We start from the raw sequence: 21837 nt of genomic DNA, 5'->3' as shown, positions 1-21837 counted from the left end.
GCGCTGCCCTCTGCCCCGGGTGCTCGCGCTGCCCTCTGCCAGGGGTGCTCGCGCTGCCCTCTGCCCGGGGTGCTCGCGCTGCCCTCTGCCCCGGGTGCTCACACTGCCCTCTGCCCCGGGGTGCTCACGCTGCCCTCTGCACCGGGTGCTCGCGCTGCCTTCTCCCAGGGTTGCTCGAGCTGCCCTGTGCCCCTGGGTGCTCGCGCTGCCCTCTGCCCCGGGTGCTCGCACTGCCCTCTGCCCCGGGGTGCTCGCGCTGCCCTCTGCCCCGGGGTGCTCACGCTGCCCTCTGCATCGGGTGCTCGCGCTGCCTGCTAACAGGGGTGATCGTGCTGCCTTCTCCCAGGAGTGCTCGCGCTGCCCTCTCCCCGGGGTGCTCACGCTGCCCCCTGCACCGGGTGCTCACGCTGCCTTCTCCCAGGAGTGCTCGCGCTGCCCTCTGCCCCGGGTGCTCGCGCTGCCCTCTGCCAGGGGTGCTCGCGCTGCCCTCTGCCCCGGGTGCTCGCGCTGCCCTCTGCCCCGGGTGCTCGCGCTGCCTTCTCCCAGGGTTGCTCGAGCTGCCCTCTGCCCCGGGTGCTCGCGCTGCCCTCTGCCCCGGGGTGCTCGCGCTGCCCTCTGCCCCGGGGTGCTCACGCTGCCCTCTGCATCGGGTGCTCGCGCTGCCTGCTAACAGGGGTGCTCGCGCTGCCTTCTCCCAGGAGTGCTTGCGCTGCCCTCTCCCCGGGGTGCTCACGCTGCCCCCTGCACCGGGTGCTCACGCTGCCTTCTCCCAGGAGTGCTCGCGCTGCCCTCTGCCCCGGGTGCTCGCGCTGCCCTCTGCCCGGGGTGCTCGCGCTGCCCTCTGCCCCGGGTGCTCGCGCTGCCTTCTCCCAGGGTTGCTCGAGCTGCCCTCTGCCCCGGGTGCTCGCGCTGCCCCGGGGTGCTCGCGCTGCCCTCTGCCCCGGGGTGCTCACGCTGCCCTCTGCATCGGGTGCTCGCGCTGCCTTCTCCCAGGACTGCTTGCGCTGCCCTCTGCCCCGGGGTGCTCACGCTGCCTTCTCCCAGGAGTGCTCGCGCTGCCCTCTGCCCCGGAGTGCTCGCGCTGCCCTCTGCCCCGGGTGCTCGCGCTGCCCTCTGCCCCGGGTGCTCGCGCTGCCTTCTCCCAGGGTTGCTCGAGCTGCCCTGTGCCCCTGGGTGCTCGCGCTGCCCTCTGCCCCGGGGTGCTCGCGCTGCCCTCTGCCCCGGGGTGCTCGCGCTGCCCTCTGCCCCGGGTGCTCGCGCTGCCTTCTCCCAGGGTTGCTCGCGCTGCCCTCTGCCCGGGGTGCTCGCGCTGCCCTCTGCCCCGGGTGCTCGCGCTGCCCTCTGCCCCGGGGTGCTCGCGCTGCCTTCTCCCAGGGTTGCTCGCGCTGCCCTCTGCCCGGGGTGCTCGCGCTGCCCTCTGCCCCGGGTGCTCGCGCTACCCTCTGCCCCGGGGTGCTCGCGCTGCCCTCTGCCCCGGGGTGCTCGCGCTGCCTTCTCCCAGGGTTGCTCGCGCTGCCCTCTGCCCCGGGTGCTCGCGCTGCCCTCTGCCCCGGGTGCTCGCGCTGCCCTCTGCCCGGGGTGGTGTCGCGCTGCCCTCTGCCCGCAGTGTAGGTCTGGACTGCTGTCTATGAGGCGTACTAGCTACGGCTACGTTCACATTTGCGTTGTGCGCCGCAGCGTCGGCGCCGCAGCGCACAACGCAAACAAAAACGCAGCAAAACGCATGCACAACGCTGCGTTTTGCGCCGCATGCGTCGTTTTTTTCATTGAATTTGGACGCAGCAAAAATGCAACTTGCTGCGTCCTCTGCGCCCCGACGCGGGCGCCGCAGCGCCGCATGCGGCGCAAAACGCAAGTGCGCCGCATGTCCATGCGCCCCCATGTTAAATATAGGGGCGCATGACGCATGCGGCGCCGCTGCGCCGCAGCGGCGCCGCATGCGTCATGCGCCCCTATATTTAACATGGGGGCGCATGGACATGCGGCGCACTTGCGTTTTGCGCCGCATGCGTCGCTGCGGCGCCCGCGTCGGGGCGCAGAGGACGCAGCAAGTTGCATTTTTGCTGCGTCCAAATTCAATGAAAAAAACGACGCATGCGGCGCAAAACGCAGCGTTGTGCATGCGTTTTGCTGCGTTTTTGTTTGCGTTGTGCGCTGCGGCGCCGACGCTGCGGCGCACAACGCAAATGTGAACGTAGCCTTAGGCTACGTTCACATTTGCGTTGTGCGCCGCAGCGTCGTCGCCGCAACAAAACGCATGCGTCGTGCGGCCCTATCTTTAACATTGGGGCCGCATGGCGCCGCATGTACATGCGTTGTCATGCGTTTTGGTGCGTCGTACGCCGCATGCGGCGTTAGGGCGCACCTGTCAGGGCGCGGCAAACGCAACATGTTGCATTTTTTTTGCGGCGCTGACTTTTAAAAAAACGCATGCGTCGTGTTTGCGTCGCTTTTGCGTCGTCGATGCGCCTTTTTTTTTTTTTTTTTTTTTACCATTGATTTGTATTGACAACGCAGACGACGCAAGTACTTGCGTCGTGGTGCGTTGTACGACGCATGCGTTTTCCAATAAATATGCAAAACATTGTATAGATTTTGGGGGGCGCATGCGGCGCAAAACGCAGCGTTTTTTGTTCAAAACGCAACTGCGTTTTTGTTTGCGTTGTGCGTTGCGGCGCCGACGCTGCGGCGCACAACGCAAATGTGAACGTAGCCTTAAGGTGACATGCGCAGTGCGCGCCCGTCTAAGCCGCACATGCTACTTGTGACCGCACAGCCCCGTACACACAGCCACCCCGTACAGTTGCCGCACCGGGCGCTGCGCAGCTTTGCACACTCCGCGGCATCCGTGTGTGTGGCCGCCCCGGCCCCGTGTGAGCTGAGCTTCCCCCTCCCGCAGCTCCCTAGACTGTTGTTTACTTCTCATCACAACCTGGCGATAAACCCCTCCCCAATCACCAGAAGGAACGAAGAGGAAGACACCAAAGCCACCAATCACAGACTGCCAAACCGTAACTGCTCCCATTTTCAGCGAATCACTGCCCAGCGAGTGGCGCCGTGACCACGCCCTTTACTACTGTATGCCTATTAGTAGACTCCCGCGCTCCTCCTCCATGGCCGCCAATCAGGTCGCTGTTTACATCCCAAAGCGTGAGTAAAATGTGGGCGGGGCGATGCGAGTTAGACAGGTGCCCCGCCCATTCTGCGGGAATGTTTGCGCTAGGCTGCACCGTGATTGGCTGGCTTCTCTGTCATTGATAGATAGATGGCCGGGCCCGCCCTCCCTCGTTGTGGGCGGGTGTTTTGAGTGACGCAGGCGGCGGGCGGGGTCACGTGTTGTTTTCGCCGTGCCGCTCTCCCTCCCCCGCTTCTAGTCTGTCTGTGGTGAATGTTGAACGGCGAGAGGAGCGGCTGCCCCGTCCGGTGCGGGGATACGGAGCGTCTGGTCTCCCTGGTAGCCGCCATGCCCGCTGTCTAGTCCCGGCAGCCCGGTGTGTGACGCTGCTGTGAGGCGCGCTGGTTAATTCATTCTGTAGCCGGGGAGAGCCGGCTTCCTCCACAGCCCAGCAGCGGCTCCCAGCCCTTCCATGGCGGGGGACGACAGAGGCAGCCGGGGGGCGGCCATGAAGCTGTCGCCGCCGTCTCCCCCTCAGCACGAGGAGCCGTCCTACCGGCGGCTGTCCGGCCCGGCGCTGTCCCAGGTGCAGGAGGAGCCGGCGGCGCCGGGAGAGGAGGACGTGCGGAAGCGCGGCTACCTGCGGAAGCAGAAGCACGGCCACAAGCGCTACTTCGTGCTGCGGACACACAGCCACCTGGGGCCCGCCCGCCTGGAGTACTACGACAACGAGAAGAAATTCCGGGGCGGCCAGCGGCCGGGCACAGCGGCGCCCAAGCGGGTGATCTTCCTGTCCCAGTGCTTCACCGTGAGCCGCCGGGCCGACGCCAAGAACAAGCACCTGCTGGCGCTCTACACCAAGGACGAGTACTTCGCCATGGTGGCGGACAGCGAGCCGGAGCAGGACGCCTGGTACCGGGCCCTCAGCGAGCTCATCAGCGAGAACACGGACAGCTCGTGCCTGGAGCCCGAGGAGCTGGAGGACCCCGTGTACGGGGGGCTGCGCGCCGGGCCGCTCTACAAGGAGGTCTGGCAGGTGACCGTGAAGCCGCGGGGCCTGGGCCAGAGCAAGAACCTGTCCGGCGTGTACCGGCTGTGCCTGTCCAGCAAGGCGGTGCACCTGGTGAAGCTGAGCTCGGACGTGGCCTGCGTGCACCTGCTGCTCATGAACATCCGCCGCTGCGGCCACTCCGAGAACTACTTCTTCATAGAGGTCGGCCGCTCGTCGTCCACCGGCGCCGGGGAGCTGTGGATGCAGGTGGACGACAGCGTGGTGGCGCAGAACATGCACGAGACCTTCCTGGAGACCATGAAAGCCCTGAAGGCTTACTCCGAGTTCCGACCCAGGAGCAAGAGCCAGTCCTCCGGGAGCAACCCCATCTCCTTCATCACCACCAGGAGGTACCTGGGCAACCTGCCCCCCAGCCAGACCGGCCTGCAGCGGAGGTCCCGGACGGAGAGCGTGGCCGGCACCCCTCCTACCACTAAGAACAGTGCCTACAGGTTCCGGACCTCCAGCGAGGGGGAAGGCACCATGACCCGGCCGTTCAGGTCCGTCACCGGGAGCCTGATCCATCTGAACACCGCTAGGATGAACCTGGGCAAGCAGGAGGCCACCGGGAGGTACGTCAGAGCTCCGTTTAATTCTGGGTACCACTCCAGATCAGCATCCCTGCCAGTCTCCCACTTCCCAGAGGCTACCAGCCCTATAAGCGTGTGCTCCAGTAGCGGCCCTGGTTCTGCCTCCGAGCCCCAGAACCGACCCAGCTCCTCCATCTGTGGCTCCCCAAGTGATGGCGGCTTTATCTCATCTGATGAGTATGGCTCCAGCCCCGGTGACCTCAGGTACTTCAGGGTGAGAAGTAATACCCCCGACTCTCTGGGTAACACCCCGCCAATCCAGGAGGAAAACACCTTGAGTGACTACATGTCCATGAGTACGAGAAACCAGTCTAATGGGAGAGATGATTATATGGAGGCCGACAAATGCTTTAGAAAAAGAACCTACTCTTTGACAAAACCAAGCAATGCTGCACTACAACACCACAAGTCCCAGGCGGCGGTTTCTTTAGATGAAGATTCCGAGGAGATTAACAAGCAGTTTGCCTACTCTGAATCACCAAAGTCGAAAGACAGCAGTCATCCCAAGGATTACAGTAATGGTCTGGATTCAGTCTGTAACCAAAGTAGGAGGAAAGCCAAGGATGACGGCTACATGCCAATGATGCCTTCTGTGCCCTATGACGGTGACTATTTGCCAATGGCCCCTAAAAGTGTTTCTGCACCTAAACAAATAATTCCCCCGTGTCCTTCTCAGGTGGACTCTAAAGGGTACATGATGATGTTTCCAGTTACCAGTTCACCAAATTCATTATCTGGAAGCCTTTCTAAAGGTAATCAAGAGAGGATCCCCAATGGGGAGTACATGGACATGTCTTGTAGGAACTCGTCTGGTAAACAGACAAATGACTGTAATGGCAGCAATTCCCGGGGGTTCAGCTCTTACTTTTCTCTACCAAGAAGCTTTAAAAGTTCATCGAAGCCTGGCAGTGATCACAATGAGTATGTCCCCATGTCCTCACCCGGGAAACTCCTACACTTGGGCTTGGACAGTGCAACCAATGGAGATGCTAATGGAGAATCCAAGATTGACCTAAAATCTTCCACTAGTGTCCTGGATCAGCAGGTGAGGGCCCCGAGGCCAACCAAACTGACTCTGTCTATGAGAGGGAGCAATACAATACCAAGGATATTTGATCATTCTACCGAACCCACTAGTCCCGGTGAGTATATTAATATCGACTTCAGTGACAAAGCCAGTGGTACTCCGTACTCCTTGTCTGCAGAGGGATCGCCGTCTTCATTGGGCTCAAGCTGTGACCATAGACAATCCCCGCTATCTGACTACATGAGTGTAGATATCGATGTACAGTCCCCCAAAGCCACAACTGAGCTGACAAACTCTTTATCAGATATTTCATCCTATTCTCGTTCTGGCATTTCTAGAACTCAGCCCGGTGCAGAATACACCAAGCTCCCGTGTGGTATGGCGTGTGTCAGCGCCACCAATAATAGGAATGATGACTACACAACGATGACCTTTAATATGGCAATGACCCCTCCAATGCCCTTCCCTAGTGAGGCCGAGAATGGTACGCAGCTGGGCAGCCCTTCTGCCATAGTGAATCGGTTATGCATTGGCGATGTCTCCTCCTTTGCCGGTGGCTTTCCTTCAGTTATTCACCCTGTGTCTGAGCCAGTGGTTGGTCCTAAGGTTATTCGTGCAGATGCTCAAGGACGGCGGAGGCACAGCTCGGAGACTTTCTCCTCTGCCAGCACTGTAACTACTACTTCCTCCTGCTTCACTGAAAGTGGCAAAAGGCATAGTTCTGCCTCTTTTGACAATGTTTGGCTGAAGCCTGATGAAAGCAGTTGTGATCAAGAGAAAAAAATGTCCAGGCACTGCTCCTCGGGTTTCCAGCATGGCTTAAATTACATTGCTCTAAGTATGCACGAAGGTGTCTGTGAGACGGCATCACCAGCCTGCAGCCAGCACCACAGCGGCAGCAGAAATCTGGAAAGTGGAGCTTATGTGAGCATCGACTTCACTAGGTCGGACTGTCTGAAGTGCTCTACCTCCAGAAAAGGTTTGTAATGAGCTGCTGTGTGTGAGACCCTTAACCTGTGCGGCCCCCTGCAGTATAGCTAACCGTGTGATGCAGCTGCTACATGGGCATGTTCTCTGTCTGTGAAATAACTGGGCAAAGGTTATTCATGCTGTATGGTGGTTTTGTGTGAATTTTATGTAACCTGTGTGTTAAAGGGGATGTCTCAGAAAATTCCAGTCCTCTGGGGCAGTTATGAGAGCAACCAAACTGCTTAACTCCCTGTCCCCATGTCCATCGCTGAGACTCCCCTGCTGCATCAGGTGTTTGCTGTTGACTGCGGTGCTTACATCATGTTGACAATGCTTCAGCCAATCACTGAGCTCAGTGGCTCTGCCTGTGTAGACGGAGCGCTTCTCTCACAGCCGACGAGCTCAGTGATCAATGTGATTTCAGCGCCGCAGTCCATGTTAGACACTATAACCAGCATCGGAGACTCGGCTGCACCTGGGTGCCTTAAGCACAGTTCAAGAAATGATAAATCATTCTGCAGCCAAGAACAGGGATTTTCTGAAAAGGAGCAACGCCTTCAATGACCTGTAGCTGCTTAGGATGCCATAAATGTAAAGGGAACCCATCACCAGATTTCCTCTACATAAATTGCATCCTCCAGCTTTTACATGTTTTTAAAGGGAATCTGTCATTAGAGTTAAAGGGAACTTGTCACCCCCCCTCCAGGCGTTTTTAACTAAAAAAGCCACCTTGTGCAGCACTAATGCTGCATTCTGACAAGGTGGCTCTTTTAGTTCTGGGTGCTGTAACTGCCGAAATAATCAGTTTTGTAATTTGTCCTAAATACCTTTTCTTCAGTCCTGGAGGCAGGCCTTTCCCCCCTGCAGCAGACGCCACACAGCCGTCACGCAAAAATCTACTTGGCGCCGCCTCCTCACCGCTGTTTTGAAATGATCCAGCGCCTGCGCTCTTTTCTCCTGCCTTGGGCAGGAGCAGTGAGCGCTGCCCGTCTGTCCTCATATGCAGTCCAGCTGACTGCGCCTGTGCGGCCGCCCTGCCTGTGAATCCCAGCCCCGCAGTGTCTTATTTATTCATACTACGGGGCTGGGATTCACAGGCAGGGCGTCCGCACAGGCGCAGTCGGAGGGGGGGGGGTGACATGTTCCCTTTAACCGTCATAAGCCATCTATATGGGCATGTAGGTCATGGGAAGCTGAATAACATGATACCTATTAAGATCTATGGGCCGGATACTGATCTCCCTGAGAATCTGCCTCCAGAGATTTTTATCTCAAAGGGGTGTTACCAATGTGACTTTTAGATCAGGAGAGCAGACTGTCATTCATTACATGTCTCTCACTGGTAACTCCTCCTTTGACATAAAATAATCTTTGGAGGCAGGTTTTCAGGAAGATCTATGTCCGACCCATAGATCTTAACAGATAATTTTACATACAAGAAAAGTGTGGATTTCTGTGGAATAAGACATCAGGTCACAGATATCAAGATATTTTACTCCGCTTCCTATGACCTACATGCCCATATAGACGGGTTAGGAAGGTTGATCCTACTGCCCTTTAATAGCACTCCTGCAACCCTTGTATAAAAGCTTAGGCTGCTTTCACACTTCCGTCTTCTGGGCTCCGTCGCAATCCGTCGTTATGGGCAAAATACGGATCCTGCAAATGTTCTTGCAGGATGCATATTTTGCCCATAGACTTGTATTAGCAGCGGATGGGCACACGTCGCATTCGTCGTGCGACGGATCCGTCGTGTTTTGGCGGACGCGACGCACAAAAAAACGTTCAATGTAACTCTTTTTGTGCATTGCGTCTGCTATTTTCGACTGCGCATGTGCGGCCGAAACTCCGCCCCCTCCTCCCCGGACTGCAGAATGGGCAGCGGATGCGTTGAAAAACTGCATCCGCTGCCCACGTCGTGCAGTAATTTCACAACGTCCGTCGGTACGTTGGCCCGACGCATTGCGACGGGGCCTGTACCGACGGAAGTGTGAAAGTAGCGTTAGCTGTCCCACATAATGCTTGTTATAACTGTGCCATATGCTAATCTGTGCTGATCAGTCCTATAGGCACTTCAGGACCATGCTCATTCCCTCTTTTAAAGTCCAGTCACTCCCTCTCCCGTCTTGATTGACACTGTCCCCTGTGTCATCCACACTGCCTGTGGTGCTTGTGCAGGTCCTGTGCCCACTGCGCAGGCATGACTGGAACACAGGCTGTGCTGCTGACACACGTGATGTCGTCTACATCATTCAAGGCAGGAGAAGTATTGTGGGCACGAAGGAGGAGCAGAGCCCAGTCCAGAGACGGCAATCTGACCACTCGTCACAGATTAGCATGTGGTGCAGGACCATTAAAAAATGCATTTTAGTTACTGTGCAGCTGAGCTCTTGTGGAGGGGCTGCAGAAGTGCTGATAGTGCCCCTGTCAGCAGGGTTGTGATACCTGGTGATGAAATCCGTCTTGTGGTTGTTTAATCTTTATTTGTAGTTTTCAGTTAATCAGATTCCCGTACTTCGGGTGGCCTGTTGGGGGATTTATGTGGTCTTCTGCATATTCATCTGTATGGGCTTCTGACAGATCACTGACCTGCCCCCTAGTTTACATACTCTATATCTTATTGTTTTGGGAAAAAAAATAAATTCACCATGCAGGTTGTGACGCCTGCGCTGTAGCGTGATCGGATCTATAATATCAATATTTTAATTATATTTAGTCATATGAATTTGTTTAGAAAAATTCTTCCTCAAAATGGCGCTGCCTGCGCTGTAAAATTCAGAACGTGATAGTGCTACTGCGCAGGCGCCATTTTGCTAGAGGAAAAAAATAGTCTCCACCAAGATCTGTTGGCGATTCAATAAATGCTACTTCACTGGCGTGGCTGGCGCCATCTTGGTGGAGACAAATGATTTTTTTTATTCCTCTACCAAAATGACTATGGCAACTGCGCAGTAGCATCTATCGCGCTGCGAATTCTGCAACTGCACGGCCGCCTGCATGAGAAATGTAAGGCTAGGTTCACATTGCATTAAAGCAAGCCCGTTCAACACATGCATTAACCCCTTTACCCCCAAGGGTGGTTTGCACGTTAATGACCGGGCCAATTTTTACAATTCTGACCACTGTCCCTTTATGAGGTTATAACTCTGGGACGCTTCAACGGATCCCGGTGATTCTGACATTGTTTTCTTGTGACATATTGTACTTCATGATAGTGTTAAAATTTCTTTGATATTACCTGCGTTTATTTGTGAAAAAAAACGGAAATTTGGCGACAATTTTGAAAATTTCGCAATTTTCCAACTTTTAATTTATATACAATTAAATCACAGAGATATGTCACACAAAATACTTAATAAGTAACATTACCCACATGTCTACTTTACATCAGCACAATTTTGGAACCAAAATTTTTTTTTTGTTAGGGAGTTATAAGGGTTAAAAGTTGACCAGCAATTTCTCATTTTTACAACACCATTTTTTTTTTTGGGACCACATCTCATTTGAAGTCATTTTGAGGGGTCTATATGATAGAAAATACCCAAGTGTGACACCATTCTAAAACCTGCACCCCTCAAGGTGCACAAAACCACATTCAAGAAGTTTATTAACCCTTCAGGTGTTTCACAGGAATTTTTGGAATGTTTAAATAAAAATGAACATTTAACTTTTTTACACAAAAAAATTACTTAAGCTCCAATTTGTTTTATTTTACCAAGGGTAACAGGAGAAAATGGACCCCAAAAGTTGTTGTACAACTTGTCCTTAGTACGCCGATACCCCATATGTGGGGGTAAACCACTGTTTGGGCGCATGGCAGAGCTCGGAAGCGAAGGAGCGCCATTTGACTTTTCAATGCAAAATTGACTGGAATTGAGATGGGACGCCATGTTGTGTTTGGAGAGCCCCTGATGTGCCTACACATTGAAACCCCCCGCAAGTGACACCATTTTGGAAAGTAGACCCCCTAAGGAACTTATCTAGATGTGTGGTGAGCACTTTGACCCATTAAGTGATTCACAGAAGTTTATAATGCAGAGCCGTAAAAATAAAAAAACCTTTTTTTTTCACAAAAATGATATTTTCGCCTCCAATTTTTTATTTTCCCAAGGGTAAGAGAAGAAATTGGACTCCAAAAGTTGTTGTACAATTTGTCCTGAGTACGCTGATACCTCATGTGGGGGTAAACCACTGTTTGGTCGCAAGGGAGAGCTCGGAAGGGAAGGAGCGCTATTTGACTTTTCAATGCAAAATTGACTGGAATTGAGATGGGACGCCATGTTGTGTTTGGAGAGCCCCTGATGTGCCTAAACATTGAAACCCCCCCACAAGTGACACCATTTTGGAAAGTAGACCCCCTAAGGAACTCATCTAGATGTGTTGTGAGAGCTTTGAACCCCCAAGTGTTTCACTACAGTTTATAACGCAGAGCCGTGAAAATAAAAATTCTTTTTTTCCCACAAAAATTATTTAGTCCCCAGTTTTGTATGTTCCCAAGGGTAACAGGAGAAATTGGACCCCAAAAGTTGTTGTCCAATTTGTCCTGAGTACGCTGATACCCCATATGTGGGGGGGAACCACCGTTTGGGCACATGGGAGAGCTCGGAAGGGAAGGAGCGCCATTTGGAATGCAGACTTAGATGGATTGGTCTGCAGGTGTCACGTTGCATTTGCAGAGCCCCTGATGTAACTAAACAGTAGAAACCCCCCATAAGTGACCCCATATTGGAAACTAGACACCTCAAGGAACTTATGTAGATCTGTTGTGAGAACTTTGAACCCCCAAGTGTTTCACTACAGTTTATAACGCAGAGCTGTGAAAAAAAAAAAATCCTTTTTTTTTTTCCACAAAAATTATTTTTTAGCCCCCAGTTTTGTATTTCTCCAAGGGTAACAGGAGTAATTGGACCCAAAAGTTGTTGTCCAATGTGTCCTGAGTACGCTGATACCCCATATGTTGGGGTAACCCCCTGTTTGGGCGCACAGGAAAGCTCGGAAGGGAAGGAGCACTGTTTTACTTTTTCAACGCAGAATTGGCTGGAATTGAGATCGGACGCCATGTCGCGTTTGGAGAGCCCCTGATGTGCCAAAACAGTGGAAACCCCCAATTATAACTGAAACCCTAATCCAAACACACCCCTAACCCTAATCTCAACGGTAGCCCTAACCACACCGCTAACCCTGACACACCCCTAACCCTATTCCCAACCGTAAATGTAATCCAAACCCTAACTTTAGCCCCAACCCTAACTTTAGCCCCAACCCCAACCCTAGCCCTAACCCTAATGGGAAAATGGAAATAAATACATTTTTTTAATTTTTTAATTTTTCCCTAACTAAGGGGATGATGAAGGGGGGGGGGGGTTGATTTACTATTTATAGCGGGTTTTCTAGCGGATTTTTGATTGGCAGCCGTCACACTAAAAGACGCTTTTTATTGCAAAAAATGTTTTTTGCGTTACCACATTTTGAGAGCTATAATTTTCCATATTTTGGTCCACAGAGTCATGTTAGGTCTTGATTTTTGTGGGACGAGTTGACATTTTTATTGGTAACATTTTCGGGCACGGGACATTTTTTGATCGCTTTTTATTCTGATTTTTGTGAGGCAGAATGAAAAAAAATCAGCTATTCATGAATTTCTTTTTTTTTTGGGGGGGGGGGGGGTTTATACCGTTCCGCGTTTGGTAAAATGGATAAAGCAGTCTTATTCTTCGGGTCAGTACGATTACAGTGATACTTCATTTATATCATTTTTTTTATGTTTTGGTCGCTTTTATACGATAAAAACTTTTATAGAAAACATAATTATTTTTGCACCGCTTTATTCTGAGGACTATAACTTTTTTTTTTTTTCGCTGATGCTGTATTGTGCCTCGTTTTTTGCGGGACAAGATGACGTTTTCAGCGGTACCATGGTTATTTATTTCTGTCTTTTTGATCTCGTGCTATTCCACTTTTTGTTCGGCGGTATGATAATAAAGCGTTTTTTGTTTTTTACGGTGTTCACTGAAGGGGTTAACTAGTGGGACAGTTTTATAGGTCGGGTCGTTACGGACGCTGCGATACTAAATATGTGTACTTTTATTGTTTTTTTATTATTATTTAGATAAAGGAATGTATTTTTTGGAACAATATTTTTTATTTATTTAGGATTTTTTTTTTCCTCTTTACACATGTAATTTTTTTTTTTTTTCTACTTTGCCCCGGGGAAGGGGGGGCATCACAGTAAAGTGACAGATCGCTGATCTGACACTTTGCTGTGCACTGTGTCAGATTGGCGATGTGAAGCCACCTCCCTGCAGGACCCGGATGCAGCCCCGCGGCCATTTTGGATCCGGGGCTTGCAGGGAGGAGACGCTCGGTACAATGTGAGCACATCGCCTTGTACTGATCGTCTCAGGGAAGCACGCAGGGAGCCCCCTCCCTGCGCGATGCTTCCCTATACCGCCGTAACACTGCGATCATGTTTGATCGCAGTGTGTCGGGGGTTAATGTGCCGGGGCGGTCCGTGATGCCATAGTCAGCTGACACCTGGCCGCGCTCCCCCTGTGAGCGCGGCTGATCGCGCTGGACTACTATTCCTTGGGAAGTAGGGCCCACCCCACATGGACGGAATAGTACGTCCAATGGCAGAAAGGGGTTAAACGGGCTGCATTAACGCAAGTGCCAACATGCCATCGCGCTAGCGCAGATAGAGCTAGCAGATGCTCTATCTGCGCTAGCGGTGACGGACCCGGAAACGCTGCAGCCTGCGTCCGAGGGTCCGTCACTCAATGACTGCACATCGCTAGCGCACGCCCATTTTGGGCGTGCGCTAGCGATGCGCCCGAAATAAGGTTTAATGGCAGCGTTAACGGACCGCGTTATGCCGCGGTGTAACGTAGTCCGTCTAATGGACTGCATATAATGTAATGTGAACCCAGCCTTATCGAATTTTTTTATTTTTTTTTCAAAACAAGATATACAGTATGAAAATAGGGGGCAGGTCAGGGATCAGTGATCTGTCAGAAGCCATATACATGAATACCTAAGCAGAGCACCACATGAAGACCCCCACAGGCCGCCCCGGAGTACAAACATATCATTAACTCAAAACTGAAAATAAAGATTAAACAAGAACCACAAGACAGATTTCATCACCCAAGGTATCATTGTAATCAGTATAACGGCACCAACCTGACACTGTAGGTTACTGTGCACAATCCTGCTGACAGGTTCCCTATAAAGAGCTCTAAAGTTAGAAGATATGATTTATATAGAGAAAACCTAGTGACCGTTTCCCTTTAGGAGTAGTGAGTGAGTACCAATTTTAATTTTAGATCTTGGTCCATGAGAACTATTCTGAAAGGGTTGTGCATTACTAGAACAACCCTCCAAATGTTTGGCCCCTATAAAATGAAGCCTATACTCTCCTCCCGTGTTCCTGCAGTGTGCTAATGGTCCCGGGGCTCTCGTGCAGGTATATGATGTGGTGCCCAATCGGCACTGGCAACACTGTCGCCACTTTCTGTGGAACTGACAATGAAGAGGGAGTCTGGGCTGCACTGATCTATCTACCTCTTCATGTTCAATTCCACAGGAGGCGGGGACAGTGATTGGGCGCCAGGCACCACGTGTCATGTAACTGCTTGAGAGCCCCAAAATAGTGCCGACACTGCTGGAATGGAGACGGCACAGGAGGAAAGTATATAGGATTTTTTTTTTATTTTAATCGGGGCCAAACATTTAGATTGAGTAGGGGTTGTCCTAGTAGTGGACAGCCCCTTTAAGAATGCTGCTTTTTCTGTTTTACTTACTTGTGTCCATGTAGACTGCTGTATGGCCACAATAATTGTATGCATATGTAATACCGCATGTGTGGTCACCGTCACACCCTCTCTTTGCATCCACTTTCCTCTAGACCAGGGGTGGGGAATCTTTTTTTCTGCCAAGGGCCATTTGGATATTTATACCATCCTTTGGGGGTCGTACAAACTCCGCCCACAAAGTGCATCCTGACTCTGGCACTGGTCTCAGGACGTAATCTTTCATTGCATGCCCTTCAGTGTTCAGTAGTGAACACTGAGTGTGTGTGCTAACATAGCAAGAAGAAATTAATGAGCTGGTGACAATCAAAATACACCTCCCTACCCAAGAATGTGGTCCCTGAGAATCTGCTTGGGGGCCTGATAAAAAAAGGTCATTGAGGGCCGTAAATGGCCCGGGGGTCTGAGGCTCCCCTGCCATAGACGATCCCTTAGAGCAGTGTTCCCCAAGTCCGGTCCTCAAGAGCCACCAACAGGTCATGTTTTCAGGATTTCCTTAGTATTGCCCAGGTGATAATTGCATCACCTGGACAGGCAAGCATTCAATCACCTGGACAATACTAAGGAAATCCTCAAAACATGACCTGTTGGTGGCTCTTGAGGAGTTGGGGAACACTGCCTTAGAGACTAATGTATTGCAGGCTATATGTTTTTGTGCATTTTTGGACTTTTCCATGAAAGCCTGTGGTATGTTGCTGTGACATAATTGTGAATGAAAACCTGCTGTTTCCTTAAGAAGCTTATTCCGATTTTAGGGCCTGTGCATGTTATTTGCTCCGTTTTTGTTGCATTTTTTTACATGCAGTCTTGGTCACACAAACTGAAGCATGTCTTGGTACCAGCAAAGTGAGTGAGATCCCTGACATCTCATACACACATTGCTTATTTTATCATTGAAGATTTGAAGCAGTTTCACATTTACAGCATGTCAATTCTTTCAGCATTTTTCACCCATTCTAATAACTGGGGAAAAAATACATAAAAAATGTACATATGTCACACAGCTTTTTTTTTGTGCGCATACCCATGGATACATTGGAGCAGACATTAAAAATCAAAGAGAAGAAGAGTTGGGTTCCAATGTGTCCGTGCTTTTCTTGGTATTTGTTCACAAGATTCTTGCATGTGATCACTGATGCCATCCTGTGGTCACGTATTAAAAATTCCCTTTCAATTAAGACATGCTCAGTTGACTTGACTCTGCAGTCCTGAAATCTGCATAAGCAAACTCTGCCGCTCCTGACCTGTGCCGCCTGTCACTTGCCTTGGTCACACATGTGACATATAGCTGAGCCTTTTTTGTACACAACTGTGTGAATTTTGTTTATTCAACTATTAAAGTGCTATCTCCATTAGTGATGAGCGAGCATGCTCTTGTGCTAACACTAACTTCGGTGTGCTCGAATAATATGTTTGTTAGGTTATCTCTGCATGTGTTGCTGGTGTTGAACAGTTGTGAGAGATGCAACCATGAGGAGTTGAACATATTCGAGCATGCCGAAGACACTTGGTTAGCACCTGAGCATGCTCAGATAACGGCTCATCCCAGCACGCTCGCTCACTCATCACTAATCCCCATCCCTACCTCTACCATTCATGGTCAGTAGTCTGCAAGTTGTGGGGGAGGACAAACAGTCTGCTCAGCTTTTCCTGTAACACTGACCACATCTCCCCACCAGATATAGACAGGTCTTCCCATCTGGCTCAGATGGCTGTACTCTTTAAAGGGTAACTGCTGTTTCAGCAATTAAATGATTGAAGACTTATGATTTTCCAGTATACCTTCTTGGCTCATACAATCATTGTTGTCGTCAAGATCTCAGCTTGCAATCGTTTAGCTGAAACCTGCTCACTTTGAAGAGACTAAAATCTTCCCTGTTGAGCTCCCATGCACACCTCGCTGTATTTGTAATCTGTCCTACTGTCACGGTTTCCTCAGCCGGTGGTCAGCAGCCTGCAGAGTTGTGTGGGGAAGTCCTCTGGTTGCATTATATACGTATCTGCAGATATGTTCGTTAGAGAAGCCTTTTAATTCGCTGAGGATGTGCAGCTCTGAAGCCCAAAACATTAATATATTGAGGCGAGGACTACACACCGACCTGATGTCTTGTGTGAATCGGCAGTGGCTCCAATATTGCAGACATGTATGTAGATTCTGAAACCCTGCTGTGTTTCTGGAATGCCCTTCTTTAGAGCAACGGCTGGTTATTCATGATGGCATGTCCTCGCTGGGAGGGCAGGGAGAAGCCTGCGGGGATATACCTTTGTTACTACTCTTCCTAGTCACCTTGTCCCCTGCGGCCACAGATGAGGTTTTCTCTGAAATGTTGCAGTGTTTTGAAGTAATATGTACATGAGTGTAATAACTGAGCCGCTCTGTGATTTATGCTGCACCATTCAGCTGACATGTTCCATATAAGATTTAGAGGGGATCTGTCAATGTCCCACACCACCACCATTACAATATAGAGTCCATCTAGTGATGTCCAAAACAAGTACATCATTCACCCAAGTACCGTTCAGTTCGGCTTTGTGTTCCATTATAGAAACAGAAAAAATAGACTTCTGCAATAAATAGTCATTCTTATGAGGAGGCAAAAGGTGCCAGACGGCCCCAGTGACTGACTATAATTCGGCCCTTTTGGGTTTGTTTTGGTGTTTGTCATTGTAAGGCTACTTTCACACTAGCGTCGTGCGCTGCACGTCGCTAAGCGACGTGGCGGCGCACCGACGCTAGCTGTGGAAGCGCCGCACAACGGGGGCAGCGGATGCTGTTTTTCAACGCATCCGCTGCCCCATTGTGAGGTGCGGGGAGGCGGGGGCGGAGTTCCGGCCGCGCATGCGCGGTCGGAAAAGACGAGGACGCACCAAAAAAAAGTTACAAGCAACGTTTTTTGATGGTGACGGTACGACGCAACCGTCGCACGACGGTTGCGACGTGTGGCAATGCGTCGCACTGCATCGTTAATAAGTCTATGGAGAAAAAACGCATCCTGGAAGCACTTTTGCAGGATGCGTTTTTTTCTCCAAAACGACGCATAGCGACGTGCAGTGCACGACGCTAGTGTGAAAGTAGCCTAACAGTGCAGCACGCTACCTACGCCTTTTCTTTCAGTAAAAATGACGGCACTTGTGTGAAAGTTTTTTAGTGGAGGGCTGACCACAGGAGTGAGCCTAGTCTAATGTGATTGCTGCTTGAAAACAAATTTCCAAGTTTTTACAGGAAATTCTAATTTAAAAATTTGTCCCAACATAATCCCTCCATCTGAGGACACCAGCGTTTACCAGGGTGCAGAGAAATGATGGTGTAAATGAAGTGTTACAACTGAGGTGGTTTTCTAGAATTGGCCGTGTCCTAAAGGTTGAGATTTGCTGTGACATCAGTCTGTCATAAGCTCCAAAATATGTTCCCTTGTGTATATATTTATAAAGGCACTGACTCGCCTTATCTGAGGTCTGATGTCACACCTATAGGTATAAATGGCAGATTATTGCTACCTGCGGCTGCCAATAGTGGGCGCTCCCTGCATATACGAAGCCATAGGAGGCAGAGTAGTATAAATGCACAGGCGCGTCCACCCCCATCCTAGTGGCTCTTGCAGGAAGCCACGATTTCTGTACATTTGTGCCATTGCCGGCTGAGGCTTTCTGTCCCCCTCCTGGTGTATACACCTCACTTTGTATCCAGATCTTGCGGTGTTCTTGTTGCAGTGGTGTCGGTGTAGCCGGGTGCGTGGTGAGCCCCTGCAGGGTGCAGTTATATGCTCCAGTAGATCCTGGCAGGGCAGGCGGCTCAGCACGTGATCAGGTTTCCTCGGAATAGATCTAGGTTTCTGAGAACGTTGTTGCAGCGGACGGAGTGTTACACAGAGATAATAAGGTCTAACCGTTGTATGGACGTCTCACAAGTTATTTTTCAGGTTTTCTTTTTGACAATCGCTGAGTTAATTTCCTGTAAGCGAAGGCATTTCCATTCCTGAGCGAATGGTGAAAACCCCATATGTTACTGCATAACCTTGCCAGCTGCAAGTGAACACGGGAACACTTGGAGCTTTGTACATTTTGTACACTTTCATTGTTCGGCATTAATTGACTTTTTATTTGTATTTTATTTTCCGCAGACTGAGTGCATTACCATGGAAACCTCGCGCAGATTGTCACTCCAGCCGTTCTGCTGGGAATCCGGGCTAAGGTGACTTGGAGACAGAATGCAGATATACCACGCGTGAAGCCGGGTTGGATTTCACACGGACACGTACCTGCTTTTCCCACACAGATTAAATGTACAGCCATTTAAAGCTTGTATTAATGTGTCGGCAAAAGGAAGCTTATTTTTATTTTTTCAACTTATTTTTGTGACGAGGGGGAAGGGAAAGCGGCATTCTCATGGCACGTTATGTTTTTTTTTTATTTAGATTTGCATATGAGACATGGCTGCATTTTCTAGAAGTGGCTCTGACTTGTAAAATGGTTCAGAACTGGCTTCCATGTTGCACATTTGGTGCCATTTTACATTGCAGATTTACTCTTATGTATTTAATGAAATGTGCTGCTCTAGCACTCGGGGCAATTTAGACCTGTACCTTAAGAAAATTTACCCTCGGGGTATACAGTTGTGTAAATCGGCTCGCTTATCGATCCAAACAAGATCTAATTTTCTGGTACAAAGGAAACTATGATATATGTAAAAAGAGATATTTTGAGAGTTTAATTTTTTTTTTTTAAAGTCAAAGTCTATGTATTTTACTTGATCTATATTATAAGATGCCTCCTTCATTGAACAAATATACATTTGACTATGGTACATGAAGTCCCCCCACCCACCTCTGCATCTCTCACTTTATACATCATTGTCCTTCTTATAAAGGGGCAATATTAGTTTTTATTTAGAATTAGCAAAGGGTACAGTATTAATTTTTATTAAGATATTCTCTGGCACGTGCAAGGCAAAAAAACAGACAAGATGGTATTTTCTCCATTAATTTCATATATTTATTTTTTTTTGTATTGGCATTTTTTCCACTTTGAGTAAGAGAAGAGTGGAAGCCTGTAGCATAGGTACGGAGAGCGGGGTCCCAAAGCATAGGTACGACGAGCGAGAGCCCGGAGCTTAGGTACGACGAGCGGGAGCCCGGAGCATAGGTACGACGAGCGGGAGCCCGGGGCGTAGGTACGACGAGCGAGAGCCCGGAGCATAGGTACGACGAGCGGGAGCCCGGGGCGTAGGGACGACGAGCGGGAGCCCGGGGCGTAGGGACGACGAGCGGGAGCCCGGGGCGTAGGGACGACGAGCGGGAGCCCGGGGCGTAGGGACGACGAGCGGGAGCCCGGGGCGTAGGGACGACGAGCGGGAGCCCGGGGCGTAGGGACGACGAGCGGGAGCCCGGGGCGTAGGGACGACGAGCGGGAGCCCGGGGCGTAGGGACGACGAGCGGGAGCCCGGGGCGTAGGGACGATAATGATCGCACTGGAGGATGCCGTGTCTCTTCTAGCGTTTGAAATGAGTGTATTGCATAATTTTGATGATTTCAATAACTTTTGTTGTTCATATCTTTCTCATAAATGGACCCTATTTAGCTTGTGCTTAAAGGGGTTGTCCACTAATTTATCATTGATGACCTATCCTTAGGAAAGGTCGTAAATGTCTGAGCGGTCAGGATTCGACACCCAGCACCCTCGCCAATGGGCTGTTACCGATGGCGCTAGCCGGAACTGCTCATTTGCAGAGCTGCTCAATCTTCTGATCTTATTGATCATATGAATGAGAGGCGGATGTGCAGTACCTTGCCACGGCCACTATCAGAAGACAGAGCAGCTCCACAATTGAGCAGTTTGGTCGCTGCCACCACCACCGAGAACAGCTGATCGGCAGGGGAATCGGACCCCAACCGGTCAGACATTAATGCCCCATCCTTAGGCTAGGTAATCAGTGATAATGTAGTGGACAACCTCTTTTAAGTTTCTGTTTCAGAGCCTTAACACTGTGATTACCGTAGGCTAAAGCACAAGCTTGTCTTGCTGAAGTGTATGGCTCTTTAAGAGCAATGTCAGTTTTAGAACTGTTTCATGGGGAGGATGGTGAGCCTCATAGACACATATAGACTGTCAAGGTTGGGTCTGAAGACGTACAGCCAGTCTGTGAAACAAGCCTAAGATGACGTCGTACTGCAGAGAAAAAGGATCTATTTAATGAAAGTTTTGGATAGCTGTTGGTGTGAAAATCTTTTGCGGGCAGGAATAAAAGGTTCACGCCCCACATATGAACACTTCTCTAACCTTTTCAATTGTGTTTAAGATCTTTTACAATCCAACTATTTAAAGTTTGCCATATATAAGGCTGCTGAATTATATTCGGGAGACTTAATTCCTAACCGGCCCGCTAGTACAAGTATTCATCTTTCTAAAATGTAATTTTTAATGTACCAAAATGATTACCAGGTGTGATCTGTATTGCCACACCGCACTGATTTTCAATGATTGATGCCATAGACCCGTTTTGTTCTCTTTATGACGTTTGCGAACTTGCGGCTGCCAGTTTAGATCTTATAATGGACGACCTCAACCTTAGTTCACGGTCAGTTACACAGGTACAGCATAAAATATGCAATCTTAGTTTACAAACAAAACTAATTTATTCAGTATTGTGCTGGAATAATGTAAAGCCTATCACTAGATAATATCTTCCAGCTGTCAGTTTATGCTGCTGTATAGTATAAAATTTACCAATGATGGGAGAATTGTGTGTCCTGTAAATTTTATTTCATATTGGAAAGTTATTTTATCTGTACAAATTAATAAAACATGGTTGGTACTGTTTATTACATTTTGTTGTTCTTTATTTGTGCACGTTCTCAAGGCAGTTATTGTACTAGAACTAGTGACAGAGCCAATTTTGTACTTAATGACCAGGCCAATTTTTGCAATTCTGACCACTGTCACTTTATGAAGTTATAGCTCTAGAACGCTTCAACGGATCCCGCTGACTCGGAGATTGTTTTTTTTTTCGTGGCATATTGTAATTCATGTTGGTGGTAAAATTTGTTCGATATGACTTAAGTTAATTTATGGAAAAAAAAAAACGGAAATTTGGCACATCTTGAAAATTTACCAATTTTCAACATTTTATAACAGAAAATGCCAAAAGTGACACCATTCTAAAAACTGCACTCCTGAAGGTGCGCAAAACCACATTCAAAAAGTTTACTAACCCTTCAGGTGCTTCACGAGAACTAAAGCAATGTGGAAGGAAAAAATGAACATTTTACTTTTTTCACCAA

General features: G+C 49.8%; 1 protein-coding gene across 2 annotated transcripts; it reads left to right on the top strand.

The window, feature by feature from the left end:
- The first annotated feature begins 3367 nt into the window (after window positions 1-3367).
- Window positions 3368-21383, top strand: IRS4 (insulin receptor substrate 4). Of its 2 annotated transcripts, XR_013221287.1 has the most exons (3): window positions 3368-6762; window positions 18682-19646; window positions 19731-21383. XR_013221287.1 is itself a non-coding variant. In XM_077285142.1 (2 exons), exons 1-2 carry the CDS (start codon window positions 3588-3590, stop codon window positions 18684-18686), a joined length of 3180 nt encoding a protein of 1059 aa, XP_077141257.1. In that variant the 5' UTR covers window positions 3368-3587; the 3' UTR covers window positions 18687-21383. The 2 variants fall into 2 exon arrangements, 1 of the variants encoding a protein (XP_077141257.1); XM_077285142.1 differs by having other exon boundaries at window positions 18682-21383.
- The last annotated feature ends 454 nt before the right edge of the window (window positions 21384-21837 follow it).

This window comes from Ranitomeya variabilis, chromosome 2 (assembly GCF_051348905.1).
Source record: "Ranitomeya variabilis isolate aRanVar5 chromosome 2, aRanVar5.hap1, whole genome shotgun sequence".
NCBI classification, from domain to species: Eukaryota; Metazoa; Chordata; class Amphibia; order Anura; family Dendrobatidae; genus Ranitomeya; species Ranitomeya variabilis.
Note: the sequence above shows the minus strand (reverse complement) of the source record. Positions and strands in the feature narration are given on the sequence as shown.

Bases quoted from the DNA above. Each gene is read 5' to 3' on its own strand.
- IRS4 (XM_077285142.1), top strand. From the start codon at position 3,588: ATGGCGGGGGACGACAGAGGCAGCCGGGGGGCGGCCATGAAGCTGTCG.